The sequence below is a fragment of the Ambystoma mexicanum genome, chromosome 6q (genome assembly GCF_040938575.1).
Source record: "Ambystoma mexicanum isolate Mex_15411 chromosome 6q, UKY_AmexF1_1, whole genome shotgun sequence".
NCBI classification, from domain to species: Eukaryota; Metazoa; Chordata; class Amphibia; order Caudata; family Ambystomatidae; genus Ambystoma; species Ambystoma mexicanum.
Window position 1 is genome coordinate 407,589,418 of NC_090937.1, and position 17,285 is coordinate 407,606,702.

The following is a 17,285-nucleotide window of genomic DNA, read 5'->3' on the forward strand; positions in this document are numbered from 1 at the left end:
TTGAGTCATGCACTCTGGTGAGGGGAATCAAGCTCTGGTTGTCCTGCTTCTGGAGGGCGAGACTCCTGTTGCTTCTGGCCAGATTGTAGATGTTGCACTTGACTACGGATTTCTCGAACCCTGGCACTTGGTTCCTGAAGTAGCAAAGAAGTACTGCCAGTCGCGGAAGATGGTCCAGTGGAGTTCGTATCAGTGTTAGTTGGTCTCACTAACCCAAGGGGGGGGTTGTCAATCAGAAAAAGGAGTTTCATCACAGCAGCAGGGCTTCACTGGACAATTCAAAGTTCCAGGAGGATGCAGCAAACTGCATTAATGGTTTCTTCATCAGGTGTTCTTCCCAGTGGTCGACTCTGCCTCTAGTCCCAAACCCTCAGCTTTTAAGCAGGTTTCTCCCAGTCATGCACAGTCTAGGCTGTCAATCACACAGCAGGGTGCCTGTCCTGAAAGGACAACCAGCCATCCAATTAGGACTGGTTGCATTCAGGAATTCCTGGAGACAAAGGACAGGGGAGTTTCGGGAACCTCCCTCACTTCCTGCCCTTCCAGACACACTGGAGCCAGAGCCGGTTTTCAGGACTGAAGCCCGCCGAAGGCAAAATGAAGAAAGAGCTCAAATCTGGGTTGGCGCGCAGAGTAAAATGCAAGAAAGAACTCACAACCAGAAAATGGCAAAAAAAAAGACCGTGTCATTTTGACAAAATGGTCGCCCATGGGTGCTATACTGCAGCTGAGGATAGATAAGCACAATGGTTGGAAAATGAAACCACTGCCACAAGCCATTTAAAGTAGTGAGGGTAACATAAACAAATGTTACATGGGATAGCAGGTTAAGGGGCTACTAGCTAGCCCCCCAGGCACCCTAGAAAGAGAACAGGTAAAGTCATGTCAATTTCACTTTACTATTCTTGGGAACAGTAGTTCACACAAGAATAGGCATTTAAACCTTATAAGAAATCTAAAGGATTTCTCAGTGACACTGCACTGAAGGTGTTGTGTGTCACCATACAAAAAGTAGACTCCAAAAACAAAGGAAACCCATAATCCAAATCAGGTCAAAACACATGAGAGAGTGAGCAAAAGGTCTCACTCACTCTACGGTTAAAATTAAAAAGTCCTAAAGTCGAGCAAAAGAGCTGGGGGTCTCTAAGGGTGAAGGGATTTAGCACAGAAATGATAATTCTCCCTAACAGTCTCAAACTGTTGCAGGGGGAGCTGTACAAATTAGAATGAACAGACAAAGGTTGCAATCTCAGTTTACTCCCTGCCGCTTAATGTTGGCAATCATTTTGAAAACAAAAAACACTGACATGCTTACTTCTCTGCGAGTGTGTGTTTTGCAGCACTCCTGTTACAGTTCATCTTTGGTCCAGGGCTGCAATGCACACCCTAGCTATTAGCAACTTGTAAATCTCAATCAGCGCCTAGCTAAGGTGATGGCTGACAACAAGGAGAGTGATAACAGGCAGTACAAGTGTGTTCTTTTGGTCTGCATACATTGATATATTGCACTGTGGTAGGGGCAACCACCTGGGTACCCATCAAAGAAGTTGTTAGACTTATATACATCATGATAATGCATAGTATGCTGATGAGGTATTGCAACCAAGTTCAGATCATATCAACTGAACCTCTAAAATCTCAGTTTGTGAATTCAGTACAGCACAACCTTTGTGGCAATTCCATCTTTCTTTGGGGAATATATTAATACAATGCAACAATCAAAGTTGAAATAAATAGAGATCTGTGTTCATGTGCTGGGGTTCATATTTGTGTATATACATGCTGTTGATAGGAGCACTTACTGTGCTACTAAACAACATACCTGCAATAACAAAAACTTGTGTAAACTAAATAGCATAATTATGGTGATGCTCTACTGGTCGTGGTGCATGTCTTTCCTCAAACCAATATTTATTTTATATATTTTATAGCAAGAACAGCATTCATCTCTTCTTTACTTTAATTTGTGCTCTCCTTGAGACATATCTTTCATATTATGTCCTGTCTTTTTAATCAATTCCTGAACAAGACTTATGTGACATTTTAGAATGTACAGTGTGAAGAATTGCCATCTGGTAAAGATGCAAAGCCCTGGCTTTTTTGATTTTGTTAATACATAAAATGATACAGGTAATTCCATCTCCAAAAGGGTAATTTAGCAACCAGTTTCCCCTTTTTGCATAGTATGCTTGTGCCTTGCTGCATCAGTAGACTGATCCACAGTGCCTGCTCTGCTCATAGCGTAGAGCAGATTCAAAGGACACAGGATGCCCACTCTACAGCTGCAGCGACAGCCAGGTTTGTGCAGTGCAGCGGCAGCATTTAAAATATGCTCCCCCTGTACCAAAACTAAAATGATCATGAGTAACCCATGCTGGTGGAAGGGTAAACACTAAATAAATCTATGCCTGAGTTTAGGCATGGTGCATGGCACTACCTATGATCATGGCTACCACATCCCAAATGTGTCAGCTCCTGTGAGTCAGATCTGCTGTGGAAGGTGATTTCTATGATGGCCAGCCATGTGGAGACTGCCAAATGGTAGGACAGGAATCTGGAGGACTGGGTCTCTTCTTTGATCTCTTTCTGAGGGCATGTAACACCCTCTGTCAGAAGCAGCTGTCCTCGGCATCAAAGGGGCTCAACCATTCAAAAGGTGTATCCTCACACCAGGTCCTGCATCTCAAAGACCTTTGTTCTTAGGGGGAAGGGAAGTGGTTGGGATTAGAGAAGGAAAGTGGCCCTGGTCAATGGAGGCAGACATCTACTGTATTATTCCTCTCCGTCTCTCTTTTGCTTTCCTGTCCCCTCCACTTCCTCTGGAGCAAAGCACTTTGGGTGTGACATCAGAAGGGCAAAATTCACTCCTTTCCAGAACAGGGATTAGACTACCTGGGGACTTTTGCCTTTAAAAGAAGGGGTCTCCCACGCCTTCTTTATATTCTCTCAGATCCTCTTGATCCTCGCAAGACACAAAGATACACCTGAGAAGAACTCACGGGACTTCCTTTGGGAAAGTTGTGCTTTGCAAAGCCCTCATCCTGAGGTGATGAAGGAGCCATCCACGGGGGAAGAAGTTCTGCCCCCTACCCACTCCCAGAGCACATCAGGAGTAACCTTTGATTTGAACCAGGATTGACCACTTTGTGCCAGAAACTCCTGAATCTGGGAGAACAGACCATGAAGGGAACATTCCTGTCCTCGAGTCCTCCTGAGCGGGATTCACAGCAGCTTGAGAGCCAGACAAGCCAAAGCTCTCTGTTCTACCGAACCAGTAACTATGTGTTTATTGCACAGTGAACTAGAGGTTAGGCGCCAGCACTGGCTTTTGTGCTCCTCCATCAAGTCAATCTGTTGCTTGCACTTCGAAACAGCTTGGCACTGCCTTGTGCCCTAACTAAGCCCATCACCTCCTATGCCAGAATCAACTGCTCGACACCGGGGCCCGAATTGAATCACTGGTGAGTCACACACTCACTCACTCTGACCAGGGGCTACAACCATGGCTAAGCTCAGCTAGTCCTTCAACGCCAGCCTCATTGACCGACATATTGACGCCCCCAAAGTCACTGTGCTCTAGCACCTTGAAGCTTCTGTTGTGCTAGATGGAATTACAAATAATGATCTCAGACCCAATAATCAGACAGACTCAAGGAATATGGCAAAGTACTACTTTATTCTCATTTAATAAAGCAGGGAGAACTGACAGGCATTGGACTGATGCATGCACACTCACACAGTAGCTTGATTGCCTAGAGGTTTTATACCCCAATATGCATCAACTATGATATGATTCTACATGGCAAATAAAACCTATCGAGGGAAGTGATTTATTAAAGGAACATATTTGCGTATAAAACATATACAAATTAGTACATCATTGGCTACCCCTTACCTTTAGGCCATGCCGTGAACTACCTCTAAATACGTATAGCGCTGATTATAGCGAACAAAGTGGCAGTGGATGAGTCTACACAACATTGTATGTTAGGTTGTCCATCAAACCCACTGATTGGTTGGGATATTATCCCAACCTTGGACTTTTGGCCTTTTAGCCGAACGTATGTGAAACAAAACTTAGGTGCTTGAATCCCGTCAGACTACTCCCCGTTTTCCCAATTGGTACATCATCTCTCACTGGTTGGCCATAAGACAACGTCTTCCATTTGTAGTTGACCTTATAGCATGCTCACTGTCCTGGAAAAACCAAGGGGGTGTGAGCACACCACTATCTTTGTCTGAGGCTCTAATGAATAGCCCTTGTTTTCAACTTCAGTCACATGTAAAGAGACCATGAATTTGTTCATTTCAGCCTTCTATTTACTGCTATTTGATTCAATTATACTGGGTGCTGTTACTCCTCTTGGCCTCTAGAGACTTGCTCACTCTACCTTTTATAGATTTTATACCCTTTTAATTGTCCAATACTTTGGCCGTTGCAGATGTTTTCTTCTTCTTTAATCTAAGAGAAATGTCCCCTTCATTCATAACTTATCTTGATTAACTCGGGAGGATAGCTCAGGGGCAATGCGCACGACTTGGAAGCAAGATGACGCAAAGCAACATAGGTTTGATCCTCGGTTCCGCGCTTAGAAACGTCTGGGTGTTAAGCACATTATGAATAACCAATTATAATTATAACTCCACTTGTGCTTTGCAATTATTCCTTAAAATAAGATCCTTGTTTCTTGGCCAACATAGCCTTCCTGTTGTTCTGCACACAGTTCCTTCCAGCCTCTCCTGATTCTGCAACCTTGGTCTTTGTATTCATGATTACTTTAGCCTTAGGTACATATTTCTCTTGGTGCTACAGTTACATTGTTACTCTTAAGTATTTTCAAATTTCAACATAGGTTTATGTATCTTCTTCATGACATAACTCTGCTATCATCAGATTTCACTGTAATGCTCCATGATGTCCATATGTGCGTGCTGACATCCTTGCATGTTGCATCCATCCACACGAGGGCACATTCTGTATGACTGTCTGAGTGCACAACTTCTCTCATACACTGAATGCTGTATAGGACCGATATAGGGGATCCAATTACTGCTCTTCTTCTACTGTTCCAGTATGATGGCAGTGAGGGGGCGGGAACTAGAGCAAATGGATCCACCTACTTCTCTACATCACCACTTCAACGACCGTCGCCTGCCAACTCGAACCACTGAAGCGTCACTCATCAACGCCTCCCCACTGCTAAAGCCTAACTAGGCCTGGGTCAAGTATGAAGCTATCCTGGGACCACTCTGACCTGCCTTACTGAGAGCACTTCTTCTCCTGCACAGTGACCACATTTGCTCCTACTCGGCACCCACCAATTACTGAATCCAGATACTGTTGACCATACCCTGCCCCCTCCGTCCACTTGGGACCTAGAGACTAGTTAAGTCATGATTGCGCCTGTTTTTAACATCAAAATATGCTTTTTCTGGCTAGTAATTCTCCTACCACCCCAGGATCCAGACTCAGAGTGCTAGTTTCTTCTTATATCTTCTCTGATCTTCCATCAGGTGGGTTTTCGTACAGTATTTTCTATTTGTTCTATTACAGGCGATATGTTTAATTAAAGAATATATATTTTTTTATAGAAACTTGATTGGACATTCCCTTTATTTTGGACTGTGATCTTGTGTTGTTTGGGTCACTTCTGGTTCACCTTCGCACCCCTCTTGAGAGCATAGCCTTCCCCCATCCCACGTTACCACAAAATGCGAAGGAGGTATGTCTCTTAACTGTCCCCATTTTACCCTTGTGATTGAAGCCAGATTTAATTATTTGGCTCTGTTAAAAATTGATTAGGGAATGGTTCAAGACATATAATTTTCTCATATAATTAATGATTTTGAAATATGAAAATCTAGATGAAAACATAGTTTAATCTTGGCAGTGTTTCAAGCACATCAGCTTTGGGCATTAGAACACAAATACTCACTGGGTGCTTCTCATTTGATTACTTGAATTTTTCTGCTGTGTGGATATGAACTGAAATGCTAAGTGAATGTTGCTGTTTGATACATGCCTTTTTGTTTCCTCTGCTGCCTAGTTATGTAATGTTGTTCCAAGGGCATGTACTTTGGACACAGTCATACAGAACAAATGTGGTCAGATTGAACTGTTAGGTTATCATTTTATTACATGAACACTTGCTTAAAAATAAGGTGCCTTCATTTTCTTTCAAAATGAATATATTATTTGAAAAGAAAACTGAAAATGTCTTCAATATAGCATCCTATTGGGAAAACAGGTCCCAGAGATGTGTAATGTTTATGTTTTATTAACTAGATAATCCATTTAAATCCTAGACAAGATGATCCCTTCATTTTGCTGATTGGGAGAGGGCATGATTTTCAGGTGGGGTTGGTGGACATGGGTTTCACGGGGGTCCGAGGAGGGCATGGGTTTCGCTTGGGGGTGGGGGGGGGCAAGTCTGTGTGAATATTAGTCAGACCACATTCCTGCCTGAGTATCCATGAGATTAAGTGACCTGGTCGGTCTACATCCCCATAGCATCTTGCAATTACCTTCCTACCAAGAAAATGTATTTCCAATTGAGCAGCTTGGTGAAAGCTTTCCAACAATGACTTTATTCAAGTTGCTTAAAATTCAACAATACCTTGAGGATTCATACACAATTTCCTGCCTTTTGCTTTTAATGTTAAGGTTGTTCAAAGTGCCCCTAAGAGGCGGCAGGAGCTCAGCCTCCTCTGCTTTGCAAATACACCGGATGTAAGTTTAAATTCCTCCCACAATTGTAGGCAATCAATAACCTATGTACCCTGGGAAGAAATATGGCAGGGGGGTTGGTTTGCTTCACTTTCTTCCTTGCTCTACATTTTTCTCTTTTTCTCTTCTCTTTACTGAGCCTTGGGGCTTTAAGCAGTGGGTCTTGCTGTGCTACTGATTTCACATCTACTCACCTAGAGTCCAATGATTAGTCATCTGTCTCTGAAAGATGGCCAGTGCCTCCCAGAGCCTTTGCAAGGTCTAAGCCCAGACAGTCTCTCCTTCTCTGTCTCTGTATTTCTCTCTCTCTCTCTCTGACTCAGGCTTATGCTGTCTATTGTTGGATTCAAACACATAAGCAGACATGCAGCCTGGACACTGCTCTAAATGAAAGCCCTTCCTAACAGTGGCAATCCCTGGCCACTTTTCTAGACAACCATAAGAATGGTCTTATGTGTTGTCTCTCCAACACAATCTTCTGAAACTCAAGCAAAGGGCTGGATCAGTCCTGACATTTCATCGGTGGCTTGAACAAGCTCACTGATAACTTCACCTGACTTTTATTGTCTTCCTTCAAATATCCAAAATGCCACAATGATTCTTTTCATACTTTTACACAAAGGGCGAATATCCGTTAGAGGCATGTGCTTTTGATAGTATACCTCCTCCAGATCCAGCATCCACAAACTCAGGGCAGCCCACAGCCCATTTGACCACCCCATTGTCGGTCCCAATGTTAGGCAGGGGACTTTGTCACAAATGCAATTGCTTCTAATGAATCAGCAGATTAGGAGTGTGGCACAAGTGGGCATATAAACAAAACACTCGAATTGACTGCAATACAATGTTCTCCTCTCATTGTTTCATACCATTGCTTGGGCGATCTCCAGTGTGTCTTTAGCAGCATCTATGAACCAGAACCTAGAAAGATGACCAAATGCTCAGACACTGGCCAGTGTTGTAGCTCTTTGATGTTAACAGTATATCATATATACCTGGCTGTGGATACTGCAATGGCCTGCCTGAATTACCTCAAGGCCTGTGCTCTGTTGGATAATCTCAGTTTTTTTTGTTTGGAAGTAAGAAGATTCTGAATACTGGGGTCTGAAAGGTATATATCACCTGAGATATCAATAGGCTTTAAGGGACAGGTATTCTCAATGTATTGATATTAAGTAAAGGAATCACAGACATGCACCTAGGCAATGGTGAACAGTGCTGGGATACAACATTGTGTATATACTTTGTAAGCACTGTCTAGCCACATTGCCTACTCTCAAAAGATGATAAAATGTGCCTTGTGATACCTCTATGGAACAGGCCTTACCAACTACAGCCATAGTACAACACAATCCTTAATATTAAATAGGATAGCACATGGTTTTGAACACTTGTATTTCCATGCACAGGTGACATTTTCCATTAGCTTGTAGAGGACTACTCCCATTAAGTGCAGGACCAAGACTGATGGCACAGGTGGTACGGGTGGTATAAAAAACGATGGATTGGAATCTGCCCTGAGAAATTCCCAGTGGTTATGATTAATTCCAAACATTTAATTCATCAAATTGATACAAACTTTGAAAACTCTGTCAACATATCTTCCCTTCAAATAATGCCCTGTGCATTTGTGTACCTGAATAAACAAGAATAGCTGGACTTCACCAACATTACTTACATCCCTGCCTAGCATAATGCTGTAAATGACATACACATGCTCACATGAAACAAACTCAAATAGAGAAAAAGGGAACCTCCTCTTCTGCCATATATTTTAGGAGGAATCAATATCTTTATCAAGGAATATAAAACCCTCCTATCATTTAGGTTCTCACTGGTATCCATTGGCTTAAATGATTAATGACCAGAATCTTGTTACCTCAAGAATTTTGGTTCTTGGTTGGTCTGTAAAATCCTGTCTACACATAGAAATGAATAATGATATTGACCCAAGTTTCTTGTCTCCTTAATGTGCAGGTGGTGGTGCATTAGTTCTCGCACAGGAGCAGGACCAGCGAGGAGAAGGTTTCAATCCAGCAGAGTCTTTTGTGGGCTCCATTAGCCAGGTTAATGTTTGGGACCATGTCTTGTCTTCACAGGAGGTGAGTATTGCTTGAAACCACATATGACCGGTCACTGTAGGCATTGTTTTAGAAATTCTTGTGAGGTAAATAATTTGTTCCTCTAATGGATTCCTTCCTCACACAGATTCCTCATCTTTGATAGATATTGTTACTAGCACATACATCTCAATAGAGAAGAGGGTGAGAAAACACTACCTACACCAGATAAGTTGGGAGAACTGCTCGAATAAAGTGAGCATTCTACCCCGACACTCTTAATGAAGAACCTTCTCACTATTCCCAAAATGTTTGTTACACCAAATGGTGTATTTTTATATTATATTTTGAAATTATAAAGCACTTTACGCCAGAGCACTGCAGAGAATCACTTCCAGTACAAAAATGTGAAAACATTAACAAACAGAAAACAAAAATGAAGACTGAAGAAGATAATCCTTAAAGGCAGAGCAGAAGATAGGATAAGAACTAACTGAGCGGACAGAAAGAGGAAGGGCATTTCAATGCAATGGAGCCAACCAAGAAAAAGAATGAAAACGAGACTGAGCACAAGGTAGGGGACGAGGGACAGATGAGAGAAAAAGAGATTGAGAGCACAGGGAGCGCGAGGGAAGATGAAAGGAGACTAGAAATTAGATGTATGGAGGAGCAAGAACATAGAGGGATTTAAAAACCAAACATAGAAAATTGAATTTGAGACGAGAATAAAAGAAAACCAGCAAATTGAAAGCAACGAGGAAGAAATAGAGACACGAGGCAGCAGCAAGTATCACAAGTGAATAAAAGAGTTAAAAATAGATTTAAAAGGAGCCAAACGTGATAGAGGTAGTCCAAAAAATGTAGAAGAGCAATAAAACAGATGTGAACCAATGAGAGAAAAGAACAATAGTTAAGGTGCCTGAAATGCAACAAAGGGCCTTGCCTTTCAAATAATAAAAAGATAAAACAACAAGAATGCACAAGCAAAGAAATGTGATAGGAAAAGGAGAGATCAGAATCAAAATAAAGATACAGGCTGTAATAGAGATAGGGAGTAAAAACAGAGGAAAAGAGATAGTAGCAGGGGGGGGGGAGTAATAGCCGGAAAAAAGAGGACTTCCGTCTTAGCAGAATTCATGATGAAGAAATGATCCGTCATCCAGGATTTCATATCTAAGAGAGAGATTATCCTGGATCGAAGGCATAAAAGAGGACAGAGAAATAACCAAAACTGGGTATCATCAACGTAGAAGGTATGGGATGTCCCAAGTGAAGAAATAATAACAGCAAAAGGAGACGTATAAAGAAAAAAAGAAAAGGCCCTAAAACATAACGTAAAAGAAGAAAAGTTTCAGAAAATCTGCCAGCCTAAGATGCCGAATAAGTGTGTTTAGACCGATAAGGACAAAACCATGAAAGAACAAAGCCAGAGTGTCGAAACCAGGTGTGAGCTTGTATGGTTTATCATGCAGACATTTTTTAATTCCTGAACAAAAGAGTAGTTTTGATAATCATGCTGATATGTTTCAGTCTGCTTCTGAAAGTATGCAGCCTCTTGCCCTGTTTATCGAAAATCTCAGTTTGAAAGATAGCAATATATCTATCCTATGCTACACATTGTGGTACTTTTTTACAGAGAAGTGGCTCCATATAGTACAGATGCAGTCTGTGCCCTGTCTATATTTATGGCTATCATTCATTATGTCTGCTGTAGCTTTACTAAAATGAAACACACTTTCCAAAAATACTCCATGATTCCCCAAGTGCCCTCCACCCATATTCCATGAACCCCTTTGCCTCCTCCCTATACGCATAGTCCATGCATCCAATGACTTCTGCACTCCTAGTCTGAATTCCCATGCTTCCTCTGTTAAATATTAACTCATAGCCAGTGTTAAGGAGAATGTTAATTTATGTGCTAATTCCCTTCAAACTTAGAGACCCCCAGCTTGGTTGCTGGACTTAGGGCTTGTGATTTTTTCCTCCTGCGTGAGTGGGACCTTTTTTCTCACTCCCTCATATAGTTTCCCTGACAACGATGTTTGTGTTTTACTGTTTTATGGAGTCTGACAAACTCCATAGGCATATGCTTTTTGCATAGTGACACACTGCCAAGAATAGTAAGATGATCTGTGTCTTACTTACCTGTTTCTTTGTGGGACTAGCACACCACATCCTATGTGGAGTGCTAGGGGGTTACTTAGTAATTTCCTCTCGCGCTTCTCATTAAATGTTTTTGTTGCACTAACTTACTTTAAATGGCTGGTGGCAGTGGGTTATTATTTACTACCAGTGTACATTTCTACCACAGGCGGAACCCTCAGCTGTACTACAACACCCATGGGTGACCATTTTTTCTAAAATGGCCACTTTCTTCTTTCCATTTCTGTTTCTTAGTTCTTTCTTGACTTTTACTCTGTTAGCTGAAACTGGTTTGAGTCCTTTGTGTGTTTTGCCTTTGGCGGGCTTCAGCCCTGAAGCCTGCCCAGGCTCCAGTGTGTCGGGAAAGGGAGGAAGTGAGAGAGGGTCCCAAAACATCCCTGCCCTTTGTCTCTAGGTGTGCCTGAGTGAAACTAGTCCTGATTGGCCGGCTCTGTTAGTTGAAACTGGTTTGAGTGCTTTGTGTGTTTTGCCTTTGGCGGGCTTCGGCCCTGAAGCCCGCCCAGGCTCCGGTGTGTCTGGAAAGGCAGGAAGTGAGAGAGTGTCCCAAAACATCCCTGCCTTTTGTCTCTAGGTGTGCCTGGGTGAAACCAGTCCTGATTTACCGGCGGGCTGTCCTGAAAGGACAGCCATTCTGCTGTGTGATTGACTGCCTAGGCTGTGAATGAATGGGAAATCGCATAAAAAGCTAGAAACTAGAGGCAGAGTTCACCACTGGAGAGGAACATCCGAAGAAAAAGACGTGATGAGACACCAGCAGCACCCCCCTGGACCACAAAGTGTCCAGTGAATCCCTGCAGCTGTGCTGACCCCATTTGCATAACAACTGGGAAGACCCACAAAGCACAACTTTCTCCATTAGGCTTGTGGGACCAACTAGCTTCAAGACAAGCATCCATTTGGCACAACCCCCGACTTACTGTGCCTCACCAGAGCTGCAGAAGCCCAATGTCTGGGGTCCTGTGGCCATTGATGAGTGCAACATCTTGCGAAGTCCGAATCCAGCCAAATCTTTGTGTACATCCAGAGAACCCGGTAAAAGCAGGAAATCTTGATCCAGCGTCCCATGACCAGAGTCCAGGACCGAGGAAGCAAGCTTCATCCAACCAGAGTTTTCATTCTTCATTGACGCCGAGCAAAAGGCATCAAAACACTGAAGTGCCACGGAAACAAAGGAAATCCATTACTGGAGAGTCCCTCTCCCGAGTACTGCTGCCTGAGCCCACTAGACATCCTCCCTTTCATCACCACGACCAAGGTCCAGGAGCAAGGTCTGCCAAGCTGTAGCAAGGAGGAATAAAGCTGGAAAAATGTGAATATGAAGAAAACCATATATACTAAAAATGTAGGTGACAAGAGATGTAATCGATTTATATATGCAGAAACGCAAGGTAGATAAGATAGTGTAGAAGCTTGCTAAAGTAGGAAATAGAACAATCAATACATTGAGAATACCTGTCCCTTAAAACCTATTGATATCTCAGGTGATATATACCTTTTAGACCCCAGTATTCAGAATCTTCTTACTTCCAAACAAAAAAAACTGAGATTATCCAACAGAGCACAGGCCTTGAGTAAAGCAGTCATGTTGAGAAAATGGACATTGGCATCGTATTAAAAGTAAGCGAGAAGCCTCAAAAAGGGAAATCAAGGCTGCAGAGCTGACAAGCACTGGAATACAGATTCATGCGAGAACAAATGGTATTTTCTTGGCTCAGAATCGAAAATGCCACAGCAAGAATCAACTGCAAGGCTTGAAAGGAGTCAAAGAGGATAAGCTACGTATGCAGGACATATTTCTCTTAGATTAAGTAAAGGAGTGAACAGTTTTGAGTGCCAAGTATTGTTCAATTAAAGATGCAGAAAGCACATGCAGAATGGAGCAACCAAGTCTCCAGAGACCAAGAAGAGTAATAGCACCCAATACAATTGAATCAAATTGCACTAAATAGAAGGGCACAATGGATAAAAACATGGTCTCCTCACACATGATTCAGGACCAGAAAATAAGGCCTATTCATAAAGCTCCAGACGAAGACAGCAATGTACCTTCACTCCCTTTAAAGTTCCGAGTAGGAGAACAGTCAGCAAGGTCAACTACAAAGAAGAAGCCTAGGCTTAGGGCTTAACTGATGAGAGATGGTAGGCTACTTAGCTAACAAAGGCAGTTGTCTGACATTGTTCTCCTGCAACTGGTTTTGTTGCTTACAAGCTGCTAACGAGCTGAATGTCCAAGGTTGGTAAGAGAGTGCCAACCAATCATTAGGGCCTATGTAATAGTGGACCATACATGGTTGAACGGGCCTATCCACTGCTTTCATTGCATTATTATCTGTATTTTACGTAGTCAGAGGTGGTTCAAGGTGTGCCTACTAGATAAGCCTACATCATCCAATGATGATATTATCACTCATATAAACTATAGGTATATACATTTCTTTTAACAAATCCCTCCACCCAGTAGGATTTTACTGTTTGCCAAGTAGGATGACGTCATAGCTGATGTATTTTGAGGTATAAATCCTTTTGTGTAACTGAAATACATTGAGAGTGTGTGAGCTGCAATCTGTTTGTTCACCAGGTTTCCCTACTTTATGGAGCTGATAATAAAGTAGTATTTTGCCATGTTCCTTGAGTCTGTTTGGTTATTTGGGCCTGATATCATTTGTTGTGGTAATCCCATTCAGCAATTTCAACACTCCAGGTGCTATTGCAAAGCTGTGGCAGGAATACTAAACAGCATCCATTAGAGTTGTGTTAAGTGTTACCAGCCGTTGCTGAGGTGTAGGGCTGGTAGTCTTATTTGTAAAGTACCTCACTATGTACCAGACCTTTGGCAAGTGCTTGTCATTTTGACAGGACTATGCCTCTATCCCTTTAATAGAAGCTCCAAGAATTGGTAGTACATCTAAAACACAAGCACCTCTGTGGTATAACCATGCCAAGGGTGGTCCAATTCAGTAGTCACAAGACACTGATTTTCTGCAGGGTGTTCCTGAATTCCATTAATTAACCTTGGCAGGGTAGCAATGAAGTCTGGTGCTGGAAATTGGGAAGAAAGGGGACCTCATTCAAACAGTGACCCTGAGCGACCACAACACCTTTATCTAACAGATTTGCAGCTGAGCAATGCCTCATGTGAACACTGGTCATGAAGCTTTCCTGGCAGAAGCCCCACTTCCGGTGTCAACAAAGTGAAATTCTAAGATGGCAGCTGGCCTTATTCAAGGCTCAACCCACTGCAGAGTGAAACATCAGTCAAGATGCAAACAATCATTATGTAAACTGTCGGAATCCAAGACTGATTGAGGTAAAGATCTGAGTGCTGTTAAGCAGAGGTTGGTTCCCGGGACTGGGGGCAGCATGCTGTGTAAGTGACAGGCTGCCTGACAGTAGTATAGGTGTTTGGAGGTGGAGGCAGAGAAGCTGTTTTGTAGAGAGATGGAGGAAAGGAGAAGGTGATTGAGCTGGTGCAAGAGGAACAATGCTGGAGAGAGGTGACGTGAGGGGAAGCAGATAGGGGAAAAGTAAGGAGGTTGTAATAAGGAGCCTTCAGAGACATAAGATGTCTTCAGGGAGAGTTCAATGAGGAGAGCAAGAAGTAAGCTGTATTGGACAGGTCTGAGGTCCCTTCAAAAGAGATGTGGAAGAGGTGACAAGAGGGAGGTGGAAGAGTGTGTAAAGGTGGAGTTGTAAAGAGACATCGAGTGAGGGGTGAGTGTGGTCAGGGGAAGCTTGGAGGAGACAACAACACAGAGCTGGATACATGTTTAAAGGTGGAGAATAGGAGGGGAGTTGAGGAAGAAGTGAGAAGAAAGTTTGGGAAAGAGATTGGGGACAGCACCAGCCAGAGGTGGAGGGATGAACTATGAAGTAGATAGGAAGAAGAGTTTAGCAGCCAGAGAAGGAGGGTCAAAGGATTACTAGAATGACGTCTGAGGAAAAGAAGTTTGTGAGGGAGGAGTATACATGCCCTAACACTGAAAGGTGTGACTGGAGGAGGTGTGAAAGTACAAGCATGTGACATAGCGTTTGTGGGGTGGGTTGACAGAGAAAAGAGTGGTGAGGAGTTTGTTGCTAGATCCAAGAACCTAGTACAATGAGGTGAGGAAGGTACCATGACCCACTCTTGGTGGTAGCTTTCAAGCGTATCCCGCTATTAACAAGGCCTAACTTCTGCCCTTGTCTAGTCCTAGCATGCAAACACACATGGGCCCTGAATCCCAGGCAAACAGTCTCCCCAGTAGTCACGGACAAGAAGCAGCGGTACTGAATTTGCAAACAAAAATCCAAGAAAGATGTGCAGGATCGCTTAAACACCTCCCAAGACTGTAAGTGGCTTGGAAGTGACAACACATCCAGGCAAAGTATACCCAGATAACTGGTTACAAAAACCCTGACATTTGTTATTTAAACTTAAGGAAAATCCATCTTGTTTTTTGTTATTGATAGTATGTCCAAGAGACGCAACTCCATTGATTCTCAGTATTAGTCACCTAAGGGACGTTTCCAGGGCTCAGTGAAGTGGTTGTGAGGCATTTATTTCATTCTGACTCAATGTTTTAACTGCCCTCAGTAAACCTGTATTTAATCTATCGCTGTGCCTGCCTGACGTTGGTCCCTCACAACATCATGACAGCAGATACATGCCTAAAGTAAGGGCTTGTAAGCAGCAGATTGGTAGACAATGAGCCTTAGTAGACATTTCTTGCAGGGGCCTGATAATGAGTGATACCTTAAATCAAGTGACCGTTCCACTACACCAACAGTGCACATACATCCTGCTTAAACTATTATGACCACATTACCCATGTGCATAGACCATGTGCATGACAACTGTCCGAATAAATGATGACTGTATGCCATAGTTTGAGGAAAACACATTTAAACTGAAGACAACTATTGAAATAAGCCCAATATGCCTAAAATGGCTACCAAAGAAAATCAACCCCTCCACAAAAACAGTCTTCATCATTTTTCATACCAGCATATATTACATACATTAAAATGTTCATTAAAAGCTAGGAATAAACGAACATTAAATTTAAGGTAATACGATATTCCTATTTACAAATTAATTAGTGCACATTTTAAAATAATTTCCCACCCCCCTATCCTCCCTCCCCCTATTTCAAGATTGATCCCACTAATCCCCATGCCCTCACTGCACACTTTAGCATTGGCTGAATCTCGGGGGAGATCCCAAAGAATGCTGTTTCCACCACCAACACCCCCAACACCACACCTGCTGGCCACTCTTGATTCCATGTCCCAGCGGTCTAAAATGCCTCACAGGATCCAAACATCCATGGTCCATCTGCGATAAAATCTTCCCTCCGATAAAATATTCCCTCCCAAACTTCAGCCCCACTCGCCTCTTCCTCTCATTCCCTTTGGCCATGCCCCATGCCAATACCTTCCTCTTCCCTCTCCAAATTTTCTGTGCTGTTTGAATGCCTTCCCCGTTATCTGCCTATACGCCGCTTCTCTCCGTTGATCCCTCTATTCTCAGGTCACCAAATTCTAAATGTATTTGCTTCGCTGTAGTCATGTTGCCATGTTCTACATGACATGCCACCAGTCTCCACCCATGTATGCCTCTTGCATGCCCAACGCCTGCTCAGTCAGCTTCTTACTGAGACTAGATACTTCCATTATTACAATAGTCTTCTTTATTGCACTGCCAGGGTTTCAGGAGCAATATTCGCAAAGCTGAGGAACTACCATTTGCTTTTATTTATACCATGATTTTAACGGAGTTTGTATAATTAACTGTTACATTAACCTATCTTTTTAGGTGAGTTTGCTTGCTACATCATGTCCAGAAGAACTAAAAAGAGGAAATGTGCTTGCCTGGCCAGATTTTCTACCTGGGGTTGTTGGAAAAGTAAAGATTGACCCGAAGAGCATTTTCTGTGCAGGTATCATATAATTTACTTAATGCAAGTCTTGCTATTCAGAATTCATTTTTCTAAGTTAGTGGACACAGTAGATATTTGCAACGACTGCACAGTTTACAAAGTTACTAGTTGCTTGGATTAGTCATTTACAAAGATACTAAGGGCTAGATTCATGGAAGTGTTTTATAATGGCGCAATCCCATAGTAAAACGTTCCATGAATCAGGCCCTAAATGTCTGGATTAGTATAACGCTGTCATTCTGAAACATATTGTTACAAACAGTAAAAAATAAAAAGCCAGTCAAGTACATTTTTCTCTTACGGCTACCGTTTAACCACACAATATATATCAAGGCTGCCTGAATAGAACAAAAAACATTTCATGGGAGATTTTCACCAAAGGATGCTCTCTTGGCACACCCTCTCACAGTTCCAACT

General features: G+C 42.6%; 1 protein-coding gene across 2 annotated transcripts in view; it reads left to right on the forward strand.

The window, feature by feature from the left end:
- The window catches only part of SVEP1 (sushi, von Willebrand factor type A, EGF and pentraxin domain containing 1), a 1,471,106-nt gene that overhangs the window by 1,134,948 nt on the left and 318,873 nt on the right, over positions 1-17,285 (forward strand). For both annotated transcript variants that reach the window (XM_069630907.1, XM_069630908.1), the window contains exons 28-29: positions 8,705-8,829; positions 16,745-16,868. In XM_069630907.1, coding sequence (XP_069487008.1) covers positions 8,705-8,829; positions 16,745-16,868 — 249 coding nt within the window. The remainder of the gene's footprint in view (positions 1-8,704; positions 8,830-16,744; positions 16,869-17,285) is intronic.